Source organism: Sebastes fasciatus, chromosome 8 (assembly GCF_043250625.1).
Source record: "Sebastes fasciatus isolate fSebFas1 chromosome 8, fSebFas1.pri, whole genome shotgun sequence".
NCBI lineage: Eukaryota > Metazoa > Chordata > Actinopteri > Perciformes > Sebastidae > Sebastes > Sebastes fasciatus.
In genome coordinates, this window is record NC_133802.1 from 35,056,493 (window position 1) to 35,079,172 (window position 22,680).

The window sequence follows — 22,680 nt, forward strand, 5'->3', positions numbered from 1 at the left end:
AAAAACAATATATGAAAAATGTCTGAAAAAAAGACTTTTTTTTCAGACATTCTTCAGATCTTTTTTTTCAGAATTTTTTTTCAAACTTTTTTTTCAGACTTTTTTTCAGATCTTTTTTTCAGAATTTTTTTTCAGACTTTTTTCAGATCTTTTTTTTCAGACTTTTTTTCAGATCTTTTTTTCAGACTTTTTTTCAGACTCTTTTTTCAGATCTTTTTTCAGACTTTTTTTTCAGACATTTTTCAGATCTTTTTTTCCAGACTTTTTTCAGATCTTTTTTTCCAGATGTTTTTTTTCAGACTTTTTACAGATCTTTTTTTTCATAATTTCTTTTCATACTTTTTTCAGAATCTTTTTTTTCATACATTTTCAGATCTTTTTTTCGGACATTCTTCAAATCTTTTTTTTTCAGAATTTCTTTTCAGACTTTTTTTTCAGACTTTTTTTCAGACATTTTTCAGATCTTTTTTTTCAGACTCTTTTTTCAGACATTTTTCAGATCTTTTTTTTCAGAATTTTTTTCCAGACTTTTCAGATTTTTTTTTTCAGACTTTTTTCCGATCTTTTTTTTCACTTTTTTTTCAGACTTTTTTCAGATCTTTTTTTCAGACAATTTTTCAGACTTTTTCCAGATTTTTTTTTTCAGACTTTTTTTTCAGATCTTTTTTTCAGAATTCTTTTTCAGACATTCTTCAGATCTTTTTTTGTCCGACATTTTTCCGATTTTTCTTCAGTTTTTTTTCACTTTTTTCAGATCTTTTTTTCAGACAATTTTTTCAGACTTTTTCCAGATCTTTTTTTCAGACTTTTTTTCAGACTTTTTTTTTCAGACTTTTTTTTCAGATCTTTTTTTCAGAATTCTTTTTCAGATCTTTTTTTCAGACAATTTTTTCAGACTTTTTCCAGATCTTTTTTTTCAGACATTTTTCAGATCTTTTTTTCAGACATTTTTCAGATCTTTTTTTGTCCGACATTTTTCCGATTTTTTTTTTTCAGACTTTTTTCCGATTTTCTTCTTCAGACTTTTTTTTCAGACTTTTTTCAAACTTTTTTCAGATCTTTTTTTCAGAATTTTTTTTCAGACTTTTTTCAGATCTTTTTTTCAGACTTTTTTCACATCTTTTTTTCACATCTTTTTCAGACTTTTTTCAGACTTTTTTCCAGACTTTTTTTTCAGACATTTTTCAGATCTTTTTTTCCAGACTTTTTTCAGATCTTTTTTTTCAGACTTTTTACAGATTTTTTTTTCAGAATTCTTTTTCAGACATTCTTCAGATCTTTTTTTTCATACATTTTTCCGATTTTTTTTCAGGTTTTTTTCAGACTTTTTTCAGATCTTTTTTTCAGACAATTTTTTCAGACTTTTTCCAGATCTTTTTTTCAGACTTTTTTTTCAGACTTTTTTTTCAGATCTTTTTTTCAGAATTCTTTTTCAGACATTCTTCAGATCTTTTTTTGTCCGACATTTTTCAGATTTTTTTTTTCACTTTCTTTTCAGACTTTTTTCAGATCTTATTTTTCAGATCTTTTTTTCAGACATTTTTCAGATCTTTTTTTGTCCGACATTTTTCCGATTTTTTTTCAGACTTTTTTCACATCTTTTTTTTCAGACTTTTTTCAATCTTTTTTTCAGAATTTTTTTTCAGACTTTTTTCAGATCTTTTTTTCAGACTTTTTTTCAGACTTTTTTTTCAGACTTTTTTCAGATCTTTTTTTCAGACTTTTTTTTCAGACATTTTTTCCAGACTTTTTTCAGATCTTTTTTTACAGATCTTTTTTTTCAGAATTCTTTTTCAGACATTCTTCAGATCTTTTTTTTCATACATTTTTCCGATTTTTTTCAGACTTTTCAGATCTTTTTTTCAGACAATTTTTTCAGACTTTTTCCAGATCTTTTTTTCAGACTTTTTTTTCAGATCTTTTTTTCAGAATTCTTTTTCAGACATTCTTCAGATCTTTTTTTGTCCGACATTTTTCAGATTTTTTTTTCCACTTTTTTTTCAGATCTTATTTTTCAGACATTTTTCAGATCTTTTTTTCAGACAATTTTTTCAGACTTTTTGCAGATCTTTTTTTTCAGACATTTTTCAGATCTTTTTTTCAGACATTTTTCAGATCTTTTTTTGTCCGACATTTTTCCGATTTTTTTTCAGACTTTTCAGATCTTTTTTTCAGACAATTTTTTCAGACTTTTTCCAGATCTTTTTTTCAGACTTTTTTTTCCAGACTTTTTTTTCAGATCTTTTTTTCAGAATTCTTTTTCAGACATTCTTCAGATCTTTTTTTGTCCGACATTTTTCCGATTTTTTTTTTCACTTTTTTTTCAGACTTTTTTCAGATCTTATTTTTCAGACATTTTTCAGATCTTTTTTTCCAGACTTTTTTCAGATCTTTTTTTCCAGATCTTTTTTTTCAGACTTTTTCCAGATCTTTTTTTTCAGACATTTTTCAGATCTTTTTTTCAGACAATTTTTTCACTTTTTCCAGATCTTTTTTTTCAGACATTTTTCAGATCTTTTTTTCAGACATTTTTCAGATCTTTTTTTGTCCGACATTTTTCAGATTTTTTTTTTCACTTTTTTTTCAGACTTTTTTCAGATCTTATTTTTCAGACATTTTTCAGATCTTTTTTTCCAGACTTTTTTCAGACATTTTTCAGATCTTTTTTTCCAGACTTTTTTCAGATCTTTTTTTCCAGATCTTTTTTTTCAGACTTTTTCCAGATCTTTTTTTTCAGACATTTTTCAGATCTTTTTTTCAGACAATTTTTTCACTTTTTCCAGATCTTTTTTTTCAGACATTTTTCAGATCTTTTTTTCAGACATTTTTCAGATCTTTTTTTGTCCAACATTTTTCCGATTTTTTTTTCAGACTTTTTTCCGATTTTCTTCTTCATACTTTTTTTTCAGACTTTTTTCATATCTTTTTTTTCAGACTTTTTTCAGATCTTTTTTTGTCCGACATTTTTCCGATTTTTTTTTCAGACATTCTTCAGATATTTTTTTTCAGAATTTTTTTCAGATATTTTTTCAGATATTTTTTACCAGAATTTTTTTTCAGACTTTTTTCAGATTTTTTTTCAGAATTTCTTTTCAGATCTTTTTTCAGATATTTTTTTTCGGACATTTTTTTCAGACATTTTCAGATATTTTTTTTCGGACATTTTTCAGATATTTTTTTTCGGACATTTTTTAGATCTTTTATTTCAGAATTTTTTTTCAGACTTTCTTTTCAGACATTTTTCAGATCTTATTTTTCAGATATTTTTTTTCATACTTTTTTTTAAGACATTTTTCAGATATTTCTTTTCAGAATTTTTTTTCAGATATTTTTTTTCAGACTTTATTCTCAGATTTTTTCCAGATCTTATTTTTCAGATATTTCTTTTCGGACATTTTTCAGATATTTTTTTTCATACTTTTTTCAGATCTTATTTTTCAGAAATTTTTCAGATATTTTTTTCAGACTTTTTTTCAGACATTTTTCAGATATTTTTTTTCAGACTTTTTTCAGATCTTATTTTTCAGATCTTTTTTTTCGGACATTTTTTTCAGACATTTTCAGATATTTTTTTTCAGGCATTTTGCTGTGATGCAGCTTTAGATTCAATTCAAGTCTAAATAAAGTAAAACTACTTCCACGTGAGTAACTGTGACAACTTTATGCATCATGGAGTTTTTTCAGACCGTGGTATTTCTACTTTTACTTCAGTAACATATCTTCTTCCGCCACTGCTTGACTACTAGTCAGAAGACAGAAGTCTGGTATTAAACTTGTGGACTCACCAGACGTCTGCAGTCGCTCCTCATCTCTGATTTAATCTAAAGAAACTCACAGCGACTACAGAGTCTCTGAAGCAACAGAAACATTTATTTTACAACAGTACATCAGATACTTCATTTAGCCAGACGTCTGCCTGACAGACGCACACATCATCAGTCCATGCTAGAAACAGAAAAACCTCTACGTCTCTATGTACTGAGCCACTGCGTGTTTATATACAGCAGGTCGGCCGTTTTGACTCTTCACCGTCAAAATGGTTCACATCTAAAAATATCTACACATCCCCCCCGACACGCCGGGCCGGCTAATCAATTATTAAAAACATAAGAAAAATAAATAAAATAATGCTTCGATATTCTTTATCGTCTGGTCGCTATATTCACACTTATTATTTATGTCGTTGTTTTGGATGTTAACAGTGGAAGTTTGTTGACTCCAGGTTTCTGGATCTCAGGCTGCATTCACTCACACACCGTTTGGTCGATAGAGGAAGAAGGAAAAGAGGGATTTTAACGATTTCAGCGGACGCACGACATGAAGCACAAAACTAATCCGGTAAAGAGAGATTTGATGAGAAAAGGAGCATCTGCAGGTTTCATAAAAAACCTTTAAAAGGACCCTTAAAACATCTGGTTAGTCCTCAGCTGGAGTCTGGAGGGCTGGCTGTCCTAAATACAAATATTCGAAGGTATTCGAAGCTTCGCACCACGGCGGTGTTCTTCAGTCTGTCTCCATCTCCCCCGTTTCAGTGCCGCTGCCGCACTACTGCACGCACAACAAACAGCGATATCTGTCTGAGAATAACTAATAATTATTAATGTTGAATAAGAATAATGCTGTGGGATTATTCCTTATTTCACGGGCTGTTTTGGGATTTATACATTATTATTATTATTATTCGGATATATACATACTTATTAGGGATGCTAATTTGAACGGACCCTCGTTAACCAATTTGAAACGTTAACTGACAAGATTTGTGCCTCGCATGCGGCTGCAGTGTATGAGGACAGAGGACAAAAGACAACGAGTCCCCAGTTCACCGTACGGGAGCCTATGCTGCGTTCACTGTCTCCAGTTCACCGTACGGGAGCGTATGCTGCGTTCACTGTCCCCAGTTCACCGTATGGGAGCGTATGCTGCGTTCACTGTCTCCAGTTCACCGTACGGGAGCGTATGCTGCGTTCACTGTCTCCAGTTCACCGCACAGGAGCGTATGCTGCGTTCACTGTCTCCAGTTCACCGCACGGGAGCGTATGCTGCGTTCACTGTCTCCAGTTCACCGTACGGGAGCGTATGCTGCGTTCACTGTCTCCAGTTCACCGCACGGGAGCGTATGCTGCGTTCACTGTCTCCAGTTCACCGTACGGGAGCGTATGCTGCGTTCACTGTCTCCAGTTCACCGCACGGGAGCGTATGCTGCGTTCACTGTCTCCAGTTCACCGTACGGGAGCGTATGCTGCGTTCACTGTCTCCAGTTCACCGCACGGGAGCCTATGCTGCGTTCACTGTCTCCAGTTCACCGTACGGGAGCGTATGCTGCGTTCACTGTCTCCAGTTCACCGTACGGGAGCGTATGCTGCGTTCACTGTCTCCAGTTCACCGCACGGGAGCGTATGCTGCGTTCACTGTCTCCAGTTCACCGCACGGGAGCGTATGCTGCGTTCACTGTCTCCAGTTCACCGCACGGGAGCGTATGCTGCGTTCACTGTCTCCAGTTCACCGCACGGGAGCGTATGCTGCGTTCACTGTCTCCAGTTCACCGCACGGGAACGTATGCTGCGTTCACTGTCTCCAGTTCACCGCACGGGAGCGTATGCTGCGTTCACTGTCTCCAGTTCACCGCACGGGAGCGTATGCTGCGTTCACTGTCTCCAGTTCACTGCACGGGAGCGTATGCTGCGTTCACTGTCTCCAGTTCACCGTATGGGAGCGTATGCTGCGTTCACTGTCTCCAGTTCACCATTTAGTTTAGTTCAGCAGGTTGTCAGCTGTGTGTCTGCCGGGATTAACTTTAGCGATTGTCCAACAAACAGTGTGTGTGTTTGTGCTACGTTAGCAGCTGCTAGCGTTGCCGGTGGCTCCGTGCTCGCTGTATTCACACACATACACTCTAGCTGGGCGTAACTTCAGCGAGGTTCCGATTGAAAGTTTGGAAGTGGAGGACAGCCACAGACGCCTCATGATGATATGTATAAATACATAATGAACAACGTGTTTGATTGAGGAATCAAATATTAAAAAATCAAACTGTTGACACAAACAATGTTCCTGTATTTTCTACGATAGCAGAGCGGGAGTGCTACTCGTGTGCGACAAATAAAGAAGAACTACAACAACAACAAAAAAGAGTTATTCTGGAAGATGAAACTAATCTGATTGTTGTTAACTGCTCTTCAGTTGCTATGAGGAGTTTAAAATCTACTGCCACATGTACAAATAAGACTTTGGATATGGATATATCCTCCCTTCATTAACGACAAAAATAAGAAAAAAAGCAATTCTACAGAGACAAATAGAAGGAAAAAAAAAATAGTGTTCAGATTTCTGACCGACTGGAAAGAAAAACAGTAAAATCTAAACATACACAACTTTACACGACATGTACAGCATCTTTACTTTCTCACAAAACCAACTGGAAACTAAAAACAACAAAAAAAAGGGTCTCAATCAGTGTTTCTATGTCTGTTTGATCCAGATAGAGGTCACTAATGTGGTGGTGTAACGTCTCTACTGATAACACTGGACTCACAGCTCCGTCCTTCACATGTGGAAGAGAAAAGTGGTTGGAAGTTAAAACATAAAAAGGAGGAAGAAGTGAAGGAGGAGAGGAAGAGGAGGCAAATCTACAGTGGAGTAGCGTTAATAACAAGTGAGTAATTATTACGGCTACGACTGAGAAGCTGAAGCAACGTGACGACTGTTTCAAGACAATAAGAGGAAATGATTACTAGATGACGGAGTAGGGAAACACACCAGTCACAGTTAACGAGATAATAACGCTAATTAGTTTTAACGCATTAACACAACTTGTGATTTTTAAGTTGTTATTTTTAAAGCTAGAGTGAAGATACTGGTATCATATGAAACTAGAAAACCTGATGACTCCATCGGTACCAACCATGTCAGACTAGCTTATCGCGAAGGAGGTAAAAAAACGCTCCAAACTTACGCTACATTTTGACACACTGACAGCTGTTGTTGCCTGTTGGGCTGCAGTTTGACATGTTATGATTGGAGCATATTGTTTTATGCTAAATGCAGTACCTGTGAGGGTTTCTGGATCAATATCTGTCATTGATTTGTGTTTCATTGATTTACAATAATAAATATATACATAGATTTTGCATAAAGCAGCATATTTGCCCACTCCCATGTTGATAAGAGGATTAAATACTTTTTGAACAGATAAAAAATGTGTGATTAATTTGTGATTAATCTCAATTAACTATTTTAATCGATTGACAGCTTCAGTGTCTCTTTCTGGGTTCATCTTGTGAATTACCTAAAATGTAGTTGACATCTTGGCTGCTCCACAAACTCCAGACTAGAGTTTATATAATTTAAAAGGTTTTCTTTTTGTGCTCAAGGTTTTCTTCCTCAAACCTCTTTCAGGTGAAACCATCTGGTAAATGTGTCCGTCTGTGTGAATCTGACATGACTGATATTGTCGTTGGTGGTCTCCTAACATCAGCGTAAAGATGAAGATGAATGTTACTCTGGCTGATAAATGAACAAACACATTCTGTCTAACCGGAGTTTAAAGATCAGTTTTTATATTTTTTTTTGTTCTTTATTTTTCCTCCTGAATGTTTCCTTCCTCCTTCTCCCCTCACGTCACTTTAATTAGAAATTAAGGTGAATTAAAAGTTAAAGTTTGGGCTGAGCTGAGTGGTGCTGTGTAGTATTTGCTGGTGTGTGTGTGTGATTGGTTGATACTGTAAGTGTTAACTGTAAGGTGTGTGTGCAGTGTGTGTGTGTTTAGTATGTGTCGGTCCGGTAGCTTTGGTGGGCATCAGAGGTGAGCGTGGTGGTTTCTGTGGCGGAGGCGGGCTGCATCACGATGGGCTCGCCGCCGTCTGGGAGGACACAGAGAAGAGACAAAAAAACAAAACAGAATTTGTAATTCAACCGTAACTGTATCCTAAACCTCATACTATACTAGTAGTACAACCTCATACTGTACTAGTAGTACAACCTCATACTGTACTAGTAGTACTACCTCATACTGTACTAGTAGTACTACCTCATACTATACTAGTAGTACAACCTCATACTGTACTAGTAGTACTACCTCATACTATACTAGTAGTACTACCTCATACTATACTAGTAGTACTACCTCATACTGTACTAGTAGTACAACCTCATACTGTACTAGTAGTACTACCTCATACTGTACTAGTAGTACTACCTCATACTATACTAGTAGTACAACCTCATACTATACTAGTAGTACTACCTCATACTATACTAGTAGTACTACCTCATACTGTACTAGTAGTACTACCTCATACTATACTAGTAGTACAACCTCATACTGTACTAGTAGAACAACCTCATACTGTACTAGTAGTACAACCTCATACTGTACTAGTAGTACTACCTCATACTGTACTAGTAGTACTACCTCATACTATACTAGTAGTACAACCTCATACTATACTAGTAGTACTACCTCATACTATACTAGTAGTACTACCTCATACTGTACTAGTAGTACTACCTCATACTATACTAGTAGTACAACCTCATACTGTACTAGTAGAACAACCTCATACTGTACTAGTAGAACAACCTCATACTATACTAGTAGTACAACTTCATACTATACTAGTAGAACAACCTAATACTGTACTAGTAGAACAACCTCATACTATACTAGTAGAACAACCTCATACTATACTAGTAGAACAACCTCATACTGTACTAGTAGAACAACCTCATACTATACTAGTAGAACAACCTCATACTGTACTAGTAGTACAACCTCATACTGTACTAGTAGAACAACCTCATACTGTACTAGTAGAACAACCTCATACTATACTAGTAGAACAACCTCATACTGTACTAGTAGTACAACCTCATACTGTACTAGTAGAACAACCTCATACTGTACTAGTAGTACAACCTCATACTATACTAGTAGAACAACCTCATACTGTACTAGTAGAACAACCTCATACTGTACTAGTAGAACAACCTCATACTGTACTAGTAGTACAACCTCATACTATACTAGTAGAACAACCTCATACTGTACTAGTAGAACAACCTCATACTGTACTAGTAGTACAACCTCATACTGTACTAGTAGAACAACCTCATACTATACTAGTAGTACAACCTCATACTGTACTAGTAGAACAACCTCATACTATACTAGTAGAACAACCTCATACTATACTAGTAGTACAACCTCATACTGTACTAGTAGAACAACCTCATACTATACTAGTAGTACAACCTCATACTATACTAGTAGAACAACCTCATACTATACTAGTAGAACAACCTCATACTATACTAGTAGAACAACCTCATACTATACTAGTAGTACTACCTCATACTATACTAGTAGTACTACCTCATACTGTACTAGTAGAACCTCATACTATACTAGTAGTACTACCTCATACTATACTAGTAGTACTACCTCATACTATATTAGTAGTACAACCTCATACTGTACTAGTAGTATATACTGATTTGGTCAAAATGCAGCATGAGAACAAAAGCAAAATCTCCAGTCTGCATCGGACCAGTCTACCTCGCCCACAATTTATCCCACAATGCAAAGCGCTGGACCGCTACAGGCTACGGTTACAACAACAACAACAGCAGCTAAAAACGGCTCGTTTTTTTAAAAATGTTCGTAGTTATTTCATCACTAAATTCACTTCTGAACATGTTTCCACAAACTGCCGTGACTGACAGCTAGCTATAGCGCCTGCCGGGATCGCTACCTCTCCAGCCGGGCGGTCACGCTCACAGACCGCTACGAGCTGCTGGAGCTCTCTAGAGACCGTTCTGTAGACGAGAGGCTTTTATTTCCTTGTTGACGTAAATCTACACAGATGAGAGATTTACACATCGTCATCATCAGAGCATTAATATCCATGTCGTTGAGTAAATATACAACATGGTTTTAAAAGAGTTGAACAGGAGACCTGCTGCCAGAAAACCTTCAACAAAGACATGATGGTTGAGTGTTTTTCCCGTCCCCTTCCCTTCACCTCTTTCGTCAGCGGTCATCTGGGCCTCCAGGTCCTCGGGGGAGACGTAGAACTCGGGCTCCTGGTCCATGGGCGGCCGAGGTTTACATTTACCGCAGCAACAGTTACAGCAGCAACACAGACAACAGCAGCAATAGCAGCCTGTGGAGAGGCAGCAGAAGACGAACAAGGCCTGCAGGACGAAGAGGAGAGAGAGAGTTAAAACTAGTATAAAACATTACAATACCAGGACCAATACCATGAAAGTCTGTATGGGTTCTAGTGGTTCTAGCTGCTGTGGTAGTGAGCCAATCGCATGTTCAAAAACATAAAAAAACATATATGCAGGCGTTAGCCTCCATCCTACCTTGGCCCACCAGCTGGACAGAACAAAGTAGGTGTTGACGTTCTCCTCTCCGAACTGCTCAGCGACGTAGAGTCCCAGCGAGCCGTATTTGTCGTAGATGTTCTTCTTGGTGTTGTCGCTCAGGATGGAGTGGGCATTGTTGATTTCCTTAAACTTTTCGGCCGCATCCGGGTTGTCCGGGTTCTTGTCTGGGTGAAACTTCAAAGCCAGTTTCCTGTAAAAAAAAAAAAAAAAAGAGAGAGAGAAGTTAAGGTTGGTTTTTCTGCTATTCTGGACTTTTACATTCAGAAAAAAAACACAACATTTTGTAGTTTCCTCAACCTCAGTTTAGTGTGTTTAACTTCACCATGGTGTTTGTGTGTGTGGTGAACGGGTGAAATCAACTCAGTGATTTACACAAAATCCCCCCGTCAGAATAAACACAACACACCGACTGTCTCTCTCACTCGCTCTCTTCTTTACCGTCTCCTCCTGCTGGAGATACATTAACAGAAAGCAGCCGATACCGGAGGTTTGTGGGCCTCCAACAGGTCCAAACGACGAGGAGCACAACTTTCAGCCCGAAAGAAAACCAGAGAAAAGTCCGGTTAGAGAAATAAATGAATCTCAGAGCAGCGCGGTGGGTGTCGGACGTCTATCCGTCGGACGTCTATCCGTCGGACGTCTATCCGTCCTCCGGTGCGCTGACGGCAGCGTGCAGCGGCAGCCAGACGGCCGCCTCGCCAGGAGGAGACGGTGAAAAAGAGAGAGTGAGTGAGAGAGTTGGTGTGTTGAGATAATTCTGGTCTCATTTGTGGTCTGATGAACAGTAAATTCATCTAAACTAGGCTGAAAAATTATGCAGTCTGGTTGCCATGGTGATGAGTGACATCTCTATTCTCTGTTTGAAAAATAACGTTAATCAAAAAACAGGAAGTAAAACTGGCTGGAGGTGGGGGGGTCTAACTGTTTAAGACCTATTTAAAATTCACCATTTAAATATGGTAAATGCTATATTAAAGAGCTTAATGAATCGATATGAGAGCGAGGAAACTGCAAATAATTAAATTAGCTTTTGTTTCATCATTTCAGGATCCCTTTGACTCATTAAAAGAGTTGGTCAGAAGCCTCTGACTCCCTCTAGTGGTTAACAACATTAAACACATCAATATGAAAGATGGAGTAGGAGGCTGTTGTAGTTCTTTACTGTGTGTGTATTAACTGATACCTGTAACATTTCTTGATGTCCTCTGTCGTGGCGCTCTTGTCGACTCCCAGCACGGCGTACAGCGTTTCTCCTGACGTGGAGAGAGATCTCTGTCTCTGTTGCTCCATGGCCTCTCTCTCTCTTCTCTCTCTCTCTCTCTCTCTCTCTCTCTCTCTTGTTCCTTCTCTCACTCGCTCCCTCGCTCGCTCAGCCTCTCACCTGTCAGGTAGGAAAACAAGAGAAGAGGACAAAGACACTGATGAGCTGAAGGTTCAAATCAAAACAAGCTGCCGTTGTTTTTTCCTCTCTTATTTCCCCATTTCAAATCCAGCATATACTGTATATATATATATATATATGCTGGATATATACACACACATCTTGCATGATACATTTTAAACTACTAAATGACAAAACAATTTCAATTAATCTACAGAAATGTCGAGGGACCATTTTACTGTGTGACTTGCAGATCCAGTCTCCAAATATCAGTTCTAACTGGTCACCTCTCAGGTCCAGGATGCCCATTTGGTCCATTAAGCCTCCCTGCTGCTGATCGAATTACACGAAAGAGTGTCTTTCCTGGTTTTTACAGAGGCCTGGATGGTAATAAAACCAGGCCTGAGTGTTTTTCAACAGGGACATTTTGGAGAGAGGAACAGAAACAGCTTCAGTCAGGAGTATTTAAACAGGATATCCCGTGTCATCAGCTCTTTTGTGAATGAAGAAACTTTGATATCAGACAAATCACAACCAGAGCCCCACTCAGAAGAATTCAGCAGGAAACCAAACAAAACACTCATAATTCAACCTTTTATGCTGAATGTGAAGCTGCATGTTTAGTAGGGGTGGAAAAAATAATCTATTCACTGTATTGCGATTTTTTGTTATTACAATGTTGAAATAGATGTTTTAATGCCAGAATGGATCTATCTGCTTCATCTGAGTCTCTGTGGAGGTAGAAGGAAGTTACCACTTTTATTGTTGTAGTCTGAGTAACGTAACGTCATATCCGTTCCGTATCCGTCAACCAAAACAAACCTCAGCGAGCCGAAACGAGAAAGTAGAAAACGTTGGAGGGTCGTCGTGGATACGACCTGCACCCTCCCATGTTAAATCCAGCGTGGTAAACACTACACATCCAGTAAAGGATGGAAACACTTTGGGTTTCACACATTGACAGGAAAAGCAGAGCTACACAGAGCAGAGCTAAAGCTGCACGCTAATTCTGTCACGGACAGGAAACGTTATGGTATGGCGGTAACGTGGTGGTCGAGCCATCTGTCGCTCTCGTCTCCGTGGTTAAATGGGCCAACGTTAAATCGGGGTTAAATTACTGTTTTATTAATGTAGTCTGGTGGCTTTGAAAACAGCAATATAACAGCTTCAGTTACCTTCGGAACCGGCTGTCTGATGATGAGGTTAAAGGTGTATGTTTATGGCCAGCTTCTTTATGGTAATGAGGGACTTAAGGGGGTGATGTGTAGGGGAAGAGAAAGGAATACATGAGATAAACCAAGGTAAACTAAGTTCATGTCACGCAGCCAGGCGGGCAGAGAGAGATTTATAATCTGTGTCCTGAATGAACCGCTTGTATCCTGTAAGTCAACCAGGAGCTGCTGCAGTAAACAAGAGGTGGTGGCTCTGACAGAAATACTGTAGTAAAGAAGAAGGTAGTAGGTTAAAGAGAGAAGCTAAAGGCATGTTAACTGACAAGTAGCAGCTACTCTAACTGTGTGGTTCACCTGCCAAGTACTTAGGAAACTAAAAGATAATTAGCAGTTTGTACTGAAATATTTACTTTAGAGCTAACATGAACATGCATGTTAACCCTGAAACAAATCTCACATGAACATGCATGTTAACCCTGAAACAAATCTCACATGAACATGCATGTTAACCCTGAAACAAATCTCACATGAACATGCATGTTAACCCTGAAACAAAGCTAACATGAACATGCATGTTAACCATGAAACAAAGCTAACATGAACATGCATGTTAACCCTGAAACAAATCTCACATGAACATGCATGTTAACCCTGAAACAAAGCTAACATGAACATGCATGTTAACCATGAAACAAAGCTAACATGAACATGCATGTTAACCATGAAACAAAGCTAACATGAACATGCATGTTAACCCTGAAACAAATCTCACATGAACATGCATGTTAACCCTGAAACAAAGCTAACATGAACATGCATGTTAACCATGAAACAAAGCTAACATGAACATGCATGTTAACCCTGAAACAAAGCTAACATGAACATGCATGTTAACCCTGAAACAAAGCTAACATGAACATGCATGTTAACCCTGAAACAAAGCTAACATGAACATGCATGTTAACCATGAAACAAAGCTAACATGAACATGCATGTTAACCATGAAACAAAGCTCACATGAACATGCATGTTAACCATGAAACAAAGCAGACATGAACATGCATGTTAACCCTGAAACAAAGCTAACATGAACATGCATGTTAACCATGAAACAAATCTCACATGAACATGCATGTTAACCCTGAAACAAAGCTAACATGAACATGCATGTTAACCATGAAACAAAGCTAACATGAACATGCATGTTAACCATGAAACAAAGCTCACATGAACATGCATGTTAACCATGAAACAAAGCAGACATGAACATGCACGTTAACCCTGAAACAAAGCTAACATGAACATGCATGTTAACCATGAAACAAAGCTAACATGAACATGCATGTTAACCATGAAACAAAGCTAACATGAACATGCATGTTAACCCTGAAACAAAGCTAACATGAACATGCATGTTAACCATGAAACAAAGCAGACATGAACATGCATGTTAACCATGAAACAAAGCTAACATGAACATGCATGTTAACCCTGAAACAAAGCTCACATGAACATGCATGTTAACCCTGAAACAAAGCAGACATGAACATGCATGTTAACCCTGAAACAAAGCAGACATGAACATGCATGTTAACCCTGAAACAAAGCTAACATGAACATGCATGTTAACCATGAAACAAAGCTAACATGAACATGCATGTTAACCCTGAAACAAATCTCACATGAACATGCATGTTAACCCTGAAACAAAGCTAACATGAACATGCATGTTAACCCTGAAACAAAGCTAACATGAACATGCATGTTAACCCTGAAACAAAGCTAACATGAACATGCATGTTAACCCTGAAACAAAGCTAACATGAACATGCATGTTAACCATGAAACAAAGCTAACATGAACATGCATGTTAACCATGAAACAAAGCTCACATGAACATGCATGTTAACCATGAAACAAAGCAGACATGAACATGCATGTTAACCCTGAAACAAAGCTAACATGAACATGCATGTTAACCCTGAAACAAATCTCACATGAACATGCATGTTAACCCTGAAACAAAGCTAACATGAACATGCATGTTAACCATGAAACAAAGCTAACATGAACATGCATGTTAACCATGAAACAAAGCTCACATGAACATGCATGTTAACCATGAAACAAAGCAGACATGAACATGCACGTTAACCCTGAAACAAAGCTAACATGAACATGCATGTTAACCATGAAACAAAGCTAACATGAACATGCATGTTAACCATGAAACAAAGCTAACATGAACATGCATGTTAACCCTGAAACAAAGCTAACATGAACATGCATGTTAACCATGAAACAAAGCAGACATGAACATGCATGTTAACCATGAAACAAATCTCACATGAACATGCATGTTAACCCTGAAACAAATCTCACATGAACATGCATGTTAACCCTGAAACAAAGCAGACATGAACATGCATGTTAACCCTGAAACAAAGCAGACATGAACATGCATGTTAACCCTGAAACAAAGCTAACATGAACATGCATGTTAACCCTGAAACAAAGCAGACATGAACATGCATGTTAACCCTGAAACAAAGCAGACATGAACATGCATGTTAACCCTGAAACAAAGCAGACATGAACATGCATGTTAACCCTGAAACAAAGCAGACATGAACATGCATGTTAACCCTGAAACAAAGCTAACATGAACATGCATGTTAACCCTGAAACAAAGCTAACATGAACATGCACGTTAACCCTGAAACAAAGCAGACATGAACATGCATGTTAACCCTGAAACAAAGCTAACATGAACATGCATGTTAACCCTGAAACAAAGCAGACATGAACATGCATGTTAACCCTGAAACAAAGCTAACATGAACATGCACGTTAACCATGAAACAAAGCTAACATGAACATGCATGTTAACCATGAAACAAAGCTCACATGAACATGCATGTTAACCATGAAACAAAGCAGACATGAACATGCACGTTAACCCTGAAACAAAGCTAACATGAACATGCATGTTAACCATGAAACAAAGCTAACATGAACATGCATGTTAACCATGAAACAAAGCTAACATGAACATGCATGTTAACCCTGAAACAAAGCTAACATGAACATGCACGTTAACCATGAAACAAAGCTAACATGAACATGCACGTTAACCCTGAAACAAAGCTAACATGAACATGCATGTTAACCCTGAAACAAAGCAGACATGAACATGCATGTTAACCCTGAAACAAAGCTAACATGAACATGCACGTTAACCATGAAACAAAGCTAACATGAACATGCATGTTAACCATGAAACAAAGCTCACATGAACATGCATGTTAACCATGAAACAAAGCAGACATGAACATGCACGTTAACCCTGAAACAAAGCTAACATGAACATGCATGTTAACCATGAAACAAAGCTAACATGAACATGCATGTTAACCATGAAACAAAGCTAACATGAACATGCATGTTAACCCTGAAACAAAGCTAACATGAACATGCATGTTAACCATGAAACAAAGCTAACATGAACATGCATGTTAACCATGAAACAAAGCTAACATGAACATGCATGTTAACCCTGAAACAAAGCAGACATGAACATGCATGTTAACCCTGAAACAAATCTCACATGAACATGCATGTTAACCCTGAAACAAAGCAGACATGAACATGCATGTTAACCCTGAAACAAAGCAGACATGAACATGCATGTTAACCCTGAAACAAAGCTAACATGAACATGCATGTTAACCCTGAAACAAAGCAGACATGAACATGCATGTTAACCCTGAAACAAATCTCACATGAACATGCATGTTAACCCTGAAACAAATCTCACATGAACATGCATGTTAACCCTGAAACAAAGCAGACATGAACATGCATGTTAACCCTGAAACAAAGCAGACATGAACATGCATGTTAACCCTGAAACAAAGCTAACATGAACATGCATGTTAACCCTGAAACAAAGCAGACATGAACATGCATGTTAACCCTGAAACAAAGCAGACATGAACATGCATGTTAACCCTGAAACAAAGCTAACATGAACATGCATGTTAACCATGAAACAAAGCTAACATGAACATGCACGTTAACCCTGAAACAAAGCTAACATGAACATGCATGTTAACCATGAAACAAAGCTAACATGAACATGCATGTTAACCCTGAAACAAAGCAGACATGAACATGCACGTTAACCCTGAAACAAAGCTAACATGAACATGCATGTTAACCCTGAAACAAAGCTAACATGAACATGCACGTTAACCCTGAAACAAAGCTAACATGAACATGCATGTTAACCCTGAAACAAAGCAGACATGAACATGCATGTTAACCCTGAAACAAAGCAGACATGAACATGCATGTTAACCCTGAAACAAAGCTAACATGAACATGCACGTTAACCCTGAAACAAAGCTGACATGAACATGCATGTTAACCCTGAAACAAAGCAGACATGAACATGCATGTTAACCATGAAACAAAGCTAACATGAACATGCATGTTAACCCTGAAACAAAGCTGACATTAACATACATGTTAACCCTGAAACAAAGCTGACATTAACATACATGTTAACCCTGAAACAAAGCTAACATGAACATGCATGTGAACCCCAAACTCCCCGTCTTTTTCCTCAGGAGTGCGTAGTGATATGTTGGTTGGTTGGTCCGCGACAAAATTATCAATATAAAAAAAGTCTGCAGTGCAAAAAAAAAGGTTAAGAAATCCTGAAGTAAGTGATGAAATTATCTGACTTTATCTACAGTATTGAATAAGGAAGTGGTTTGACTATCACACCGTGACAATCTAATTTTACACCACACGGCAGTTGCTTACTTGAAAAACGACACGTACAACACATAGACGTTTATGCTCTGCAACATTTTTTCAGTCAAAAATAAAAAAAATTCAAGAGACAACTCAGAAACTAAACACAGATACAACTTAAACTGTGATGTTGGCATTTTAAAAAAGGGTGAATTTCACTGTCCACAAAACAAATGGACAGTAGAGTTAAAAAAACACACTCTGGTGACGTTGTTCAATGACTGATTGGATCAAAAATATACTTCATTGTGGAGTCACTACTTTAGCTATTCAAATTATGTTAGGCTAGTTAACCAGTGGTGGAGAAAAACTTGTATTCCTTTTGATTTAATCGGCTCAAAGTTCATGTAGCTGGTAACGTTTTACCTCAGTCATTTAGCGCCTGGATGGTGGCAGTTTTTGACTGTCAACAGGAAAACAATAGGACCGTACCGAACAGTTCGAGGCTTCATTCATAACGTTGACATTTTGTTAAAGCAATAGATTTTAAGTCCTGAAGGAAATCCACTTCCTGACCTTTGACCTGAGCAGCAGCAGAGCCCTGACCCTGTGGTTGATGTAACCCTGTTCAGACAGCAGGTGTATGGGGGTTAGCAGGCTTAGAGACCACAGTAAGCCTGCAGACAACACTGTGACCAGACTGATAGACTTAAATTAACAACAGGAAAAAAGCTGCAGGCCTGTCGTCACCACCAGACCTGCACCTTTCTGATGAGCAATTATCACTCGATGATTCATCGTAACGAGAACACGGTTCCCATCAGTTTGATTTACACGCTGTATGGGTGTGATATTTATTCTTGGGAGGCTGAATTAATGAAACCAATGTACTTTAACTGACTGAGCAACTACATCAAGCAGTTTCTGGTTGTGTTCCTGCAAGATGCCACTAACTTACGTCATGAAAACATTAAAATGGCAATGTTGAAAATTACACTTTCATATCATTCCAAGCAGTAATGTGACAATAACATAGATATTTAGCAAATGGAAGGGGTGGGGGAAAAAATCGATTCACGACTTTTTTTTTTTACGATTTTGAAATTGATATTTTAATGCCAGAATCGATATATTTGCTTCATTTGAGTCTATGTGGAGGTAGAAGGAAGTTACCGCTTTTATTGTTGCAGTCTGAGTAACGTGACGTCATATCTGTTCCGTATCCTTCAACCAAAACAAACAGCAGTCGGCCGCCGCGAACCTGCACAAATCATACTATCGGATCGCAATACTTAAAAATCACAATACATATCGAATCGGCACCCAAGTATTGGGACAGAATAGAATTGGGAGATAGGTGAATCGCCCCAGGCCTACAAATTATCCATCGTAATTGCAAAATTCTTGGGCTTTTGTTTTGTATTATTTTACATCTTAAATATCAGAATGTATCTATCAAATTTTTTTTCCTTAATTGAAAAGTTTTAATGGCTTTTACTATTTTTTTAAAACAATATTGCATCTTCTCTGTTTGTAAATCTTCTTGTAGTTTTGATTTCCTTTTCTTTGTTTTGTAATTGACTCAATGTTATTATAAATGAGGGTCACTCCTCAATGATCTCTTGAGTATAAATAAAGGTTGAATGAATGAATGGATGAATGAATGGATGAATATTCTGAGTCCAGTTCACTGAAAAAGCACAGTAACAAGTGATAAACCCAAATAATTCCTGATATGGAGATGCATGTCAGATATACTTCTTTAACATAAAAACAATATAAACAAACATAAAGTACCCCTTAAATTTAATAATCGAGGATATGTGACCAACATATGCATTGATAGGGACATTTTTAGTCAGTGCTCTTTGACGGGCAAAGTGTAATTTATATGCCAATACTTATATAATTGTGATAAACTTAAATTTGGCCAATAATATCAGCTATACTGATGTATTTCTGGGTCTCTATCACTCACACTACAAAGATGTTTTTTTAAGCGTGTGTGTTGAACTGTGGCTGACTTTATCAGATTGTTCCCTAAACACACAGGGATAATCTTAAACACACATATAAAGTATAAAAGAAACACGCCATAAAGAAACACACTGGACATGAAAACCTGCAGTAGACGTGTCCTATTCAGCAGAATATAACGCTAGCAAAAAACTAGACTTTATGAAATCAAAATAAGGCTGACAAACATATTTTCATTGTTGAAACAGTTGTGTCAGCCGTTAGTCTCTGTAAAGCCCTACGAGGCACCAGATGGTCGACCCCACGATGCCTCGACAACGACACGCCTGACAAGACATCGATTTAACACCTCCCTAAATCCCGCCCGCCCGCCGCTGTGCCTCGGATTAACCAGTCACAGCACACTCACTGCCCACCTGACCGGGATTAACCAATGAGTGAGTTTCATCCATACTCCAGGGATTACCAACACACTGAGAGACTGTGTGTACAGTATATGTGTGTGTGGTGAATTATCACATCCAACCACAGAGAGCCTAAACCAAAGACTCCACCTATCTGAGCTGGCAGCCAATGAGATTGGGTCTTTTAAATCAAACTGGCCAATCACAGGAACAGACAGACTGACGGTGTAATGAGGGCGGCAGCATATGGCCTGTGTCTCTATAGATATGTGTATATAGAGCGTGACAGTGTGTTAGTGGGAGGCTTCCACACCTGAGTCTCACTTTTTTTTTTATACTGATTTTAATCCATTGAAGGATTTTCACAGAGTATGTAATGCTTACACGCCTTTCATTTATTTAACGCATTAATGCATTTTGTGATTTTTTTGGTTGTAGTGGGCTCGGTTTTATAGCTAGAGTGGGATACTGGTATCATATGAAACGAGAAAACCTGATGAATCCATCGGTACCAACGATGTCATACTAGCTGGTCATGAAGGAGGTTAAATAACGCTCCAAAGTTACGCTAAATTTTGTTGATGAAAAACTGTCATGTCCATTTTCAAAGGGGTCCCTTGAATTATTAGCATCATTTTTAGCATTTTTAGCTGTGGAAGCTATCTAAGCGACGAGGACTCCAGACCATTGGGTGTCGAGACGAGCTACAGACGTAGCTTCTGTCTGTAAAGGGGAGACTCGTGGGTACCCATAAAACCCATTTTCATTCAAATATCTTGAGGTCAGAGGTCGAGGAACCCCTTTGAAAATGACCATGCCAGTTTGGAGCGTTATTTAACCTCCTTCGCAACAAGCTAGTATGACATGGTTGGCACCAATAGATTGAACCTGCTAGAGCCTCTGAAAGACAGTAAAGTCGGTCGTGATCCCGCGGGTCTCAGAGGGTTAAAAGAAAAAACAAACATTATTGCACCCTCAAACAAAATCTGCCTGCATCCCCTCCACATTAATCTAAAAGTCCTCATAAATGAAAACCAGAGATATCTTCAGAGAGAGCTTCAATGGAATAAACAGCACGGCAAACGTTTCTCATATTGCCCAACAGCTCAGAAAAACAACAAGCTTTACTGCAGGATGTGAAGAAAGAAACAGCGCTGTGTGAGCATCAGTCCAGACTTCACACCGTTCTGCTCGGCTTACTGGATTCTGCAAGATGTTAACGTCGTCTCCAGAACAAACAAAACATAATCAAATGCCCCGTGAAGATCTGAATAGCTGCCAAAGACAGTGCTGTCCGTGTTCACACTGTGACTTGATGTCTGCTTGATTAATAACACCACAACATATGAGACAGTCTGTTGTTGTGTTTATAATTTCTGGCTTCGCAGCTGTATACTACATGAATCCTCTCACAACATCAGGAACTTGAAAGCAGAGGAAAGAACAAAACAAAAGCAAGTAAAATAGAAACGTGGCAAAAAGCACTGATGCAGCAGATCATGTGCTCCGTGAGCGTTGCTGTTTGTAGATTTTTAGAACAGACTGCAGCAAAAAAAAAGGTTGTTCGACATCCTTTAGGAAACAAATTAAGGTTTGCATTGTTCTCCTGGGAAACAAAACTCATACAGTTAAAAAAAACATGAGATGTCGTCATACTCAGATCACATTACAGACTCAACCAATATACCAGCTGGCCCGATATGTCTACCAATATTAGCTTATTGACGATATATTATCGGTGTTCATGTTGGCGTAACAAAGATATTAATTAAACACCATTACATTTTTTGCCCACCAAAGAAAACTCTAAACTGTAAAATGTATTTTTACATATTAGGGGTGGGAAAACACGTGGGATCTGTAATATCGTATCCAGCATGAGGCCTGCTACTCTTATTAGGACAGAGCGACCCCCAAATAGGAAAATTACTTCTCTGTAATTCTTACACTTTGCAAAGTCCTCCAATGGGCCGGATTTTCCCGTTTGGCGGGTCGGTTCTAGCCCCTGGTCCCTATGTTTGAAACCCCTGGTTTAACCCATCCATCCACCACGACCTCCTCTCTACGCAGACTTTGTCGCTCTTTATACTACGTCACCTGACTTACCCCTCTGGTCCTGTCAGAATTACTACGACCACTAGCGGTTGCCACATATATATATCAATAACTATGAGTCGTAATAGGATGCTTGCACAGACGACCTTTACTGCTGTTTTTGGGGGGGAAGACGGTCTGAATACTTTATAGAAAAAGGATGAGAAAAGCAAAAGATCTTTGTGCCAGTGATGGTTCCCTTTTATCTGAAAAAAGGGGTTCCTCTTGCATTTCCTGTCCTTGAAGTTTAGATAAGTCACTTTCTGTTTGTCACTATCTGAAGATCCTTTACAGATAATTTTACTTGACAGTGACTTGTGAAATCACGTATCCGTGTTGTTCATATATGTGTGAAGCAAACATCAAAACACTGTTGACTGAACTCAGAAATGTTTTAGTTGATTTTATAATTTTCTGTAAAGTACAAAGATGTGATTGAAATGAATTAAAAAAAATGTAACGACGTTGCTGTCATGCTGAAAATCATATAAATACTATA

At 38.0% G+C, this 22,680-nt stretch overlaps 2 protein-coding genes across 2 annotated transcripts in view; one reads left to right on the top strand and one right to left on the bottom strand.

The window, feature by feature from the left end:
- Positions 1-22,680, top strand: part of ptk6b (PTK6 protein tyrosine kinase 6b) — a 171,597-nt gene that overhangs the window by 114,626 nt on the left and 34,291 nt on the right. The gene's annotated exons all lie outside the window — the stretch shown is intronic.
- The window catches only part of dnajc5ab (DnaJ (Hsp40) homolog, subfamily C, member 5ab), a 30,007-nt gene continuing 11,175 nt past the window's right edge, over positions 3,849-22,680 (bottom strand). The window contains exons 2-6 of the mRNA XM_074645188.1: positions 11,576-11,773; positions 10,369-10,582; positions 10,023-10,194; positions 5,678-7,862; positions 3,849-4,389 (exon numbers count right to left, since the gene is read on the bottom strand). Coding sequence (XP_074501289.1) covers positions 7,765-7,862; positions 10,023-10,194; positions 10,369-10,582; positions 11,576-11,682 — 591 coding nt within the window. The 5' untranslated portion in view covers positions 11,683-11,773 and the 3' untranslated portion in view covers positions 3,849-4,389; positions 5,678-7,764. The remainder of the gene's footprint in view (positions 4,390-5,677; positions 7,863-10,022; positions 10,195-10,368; positions 10,583-11,575; positions 11,774-22,680) is intronic.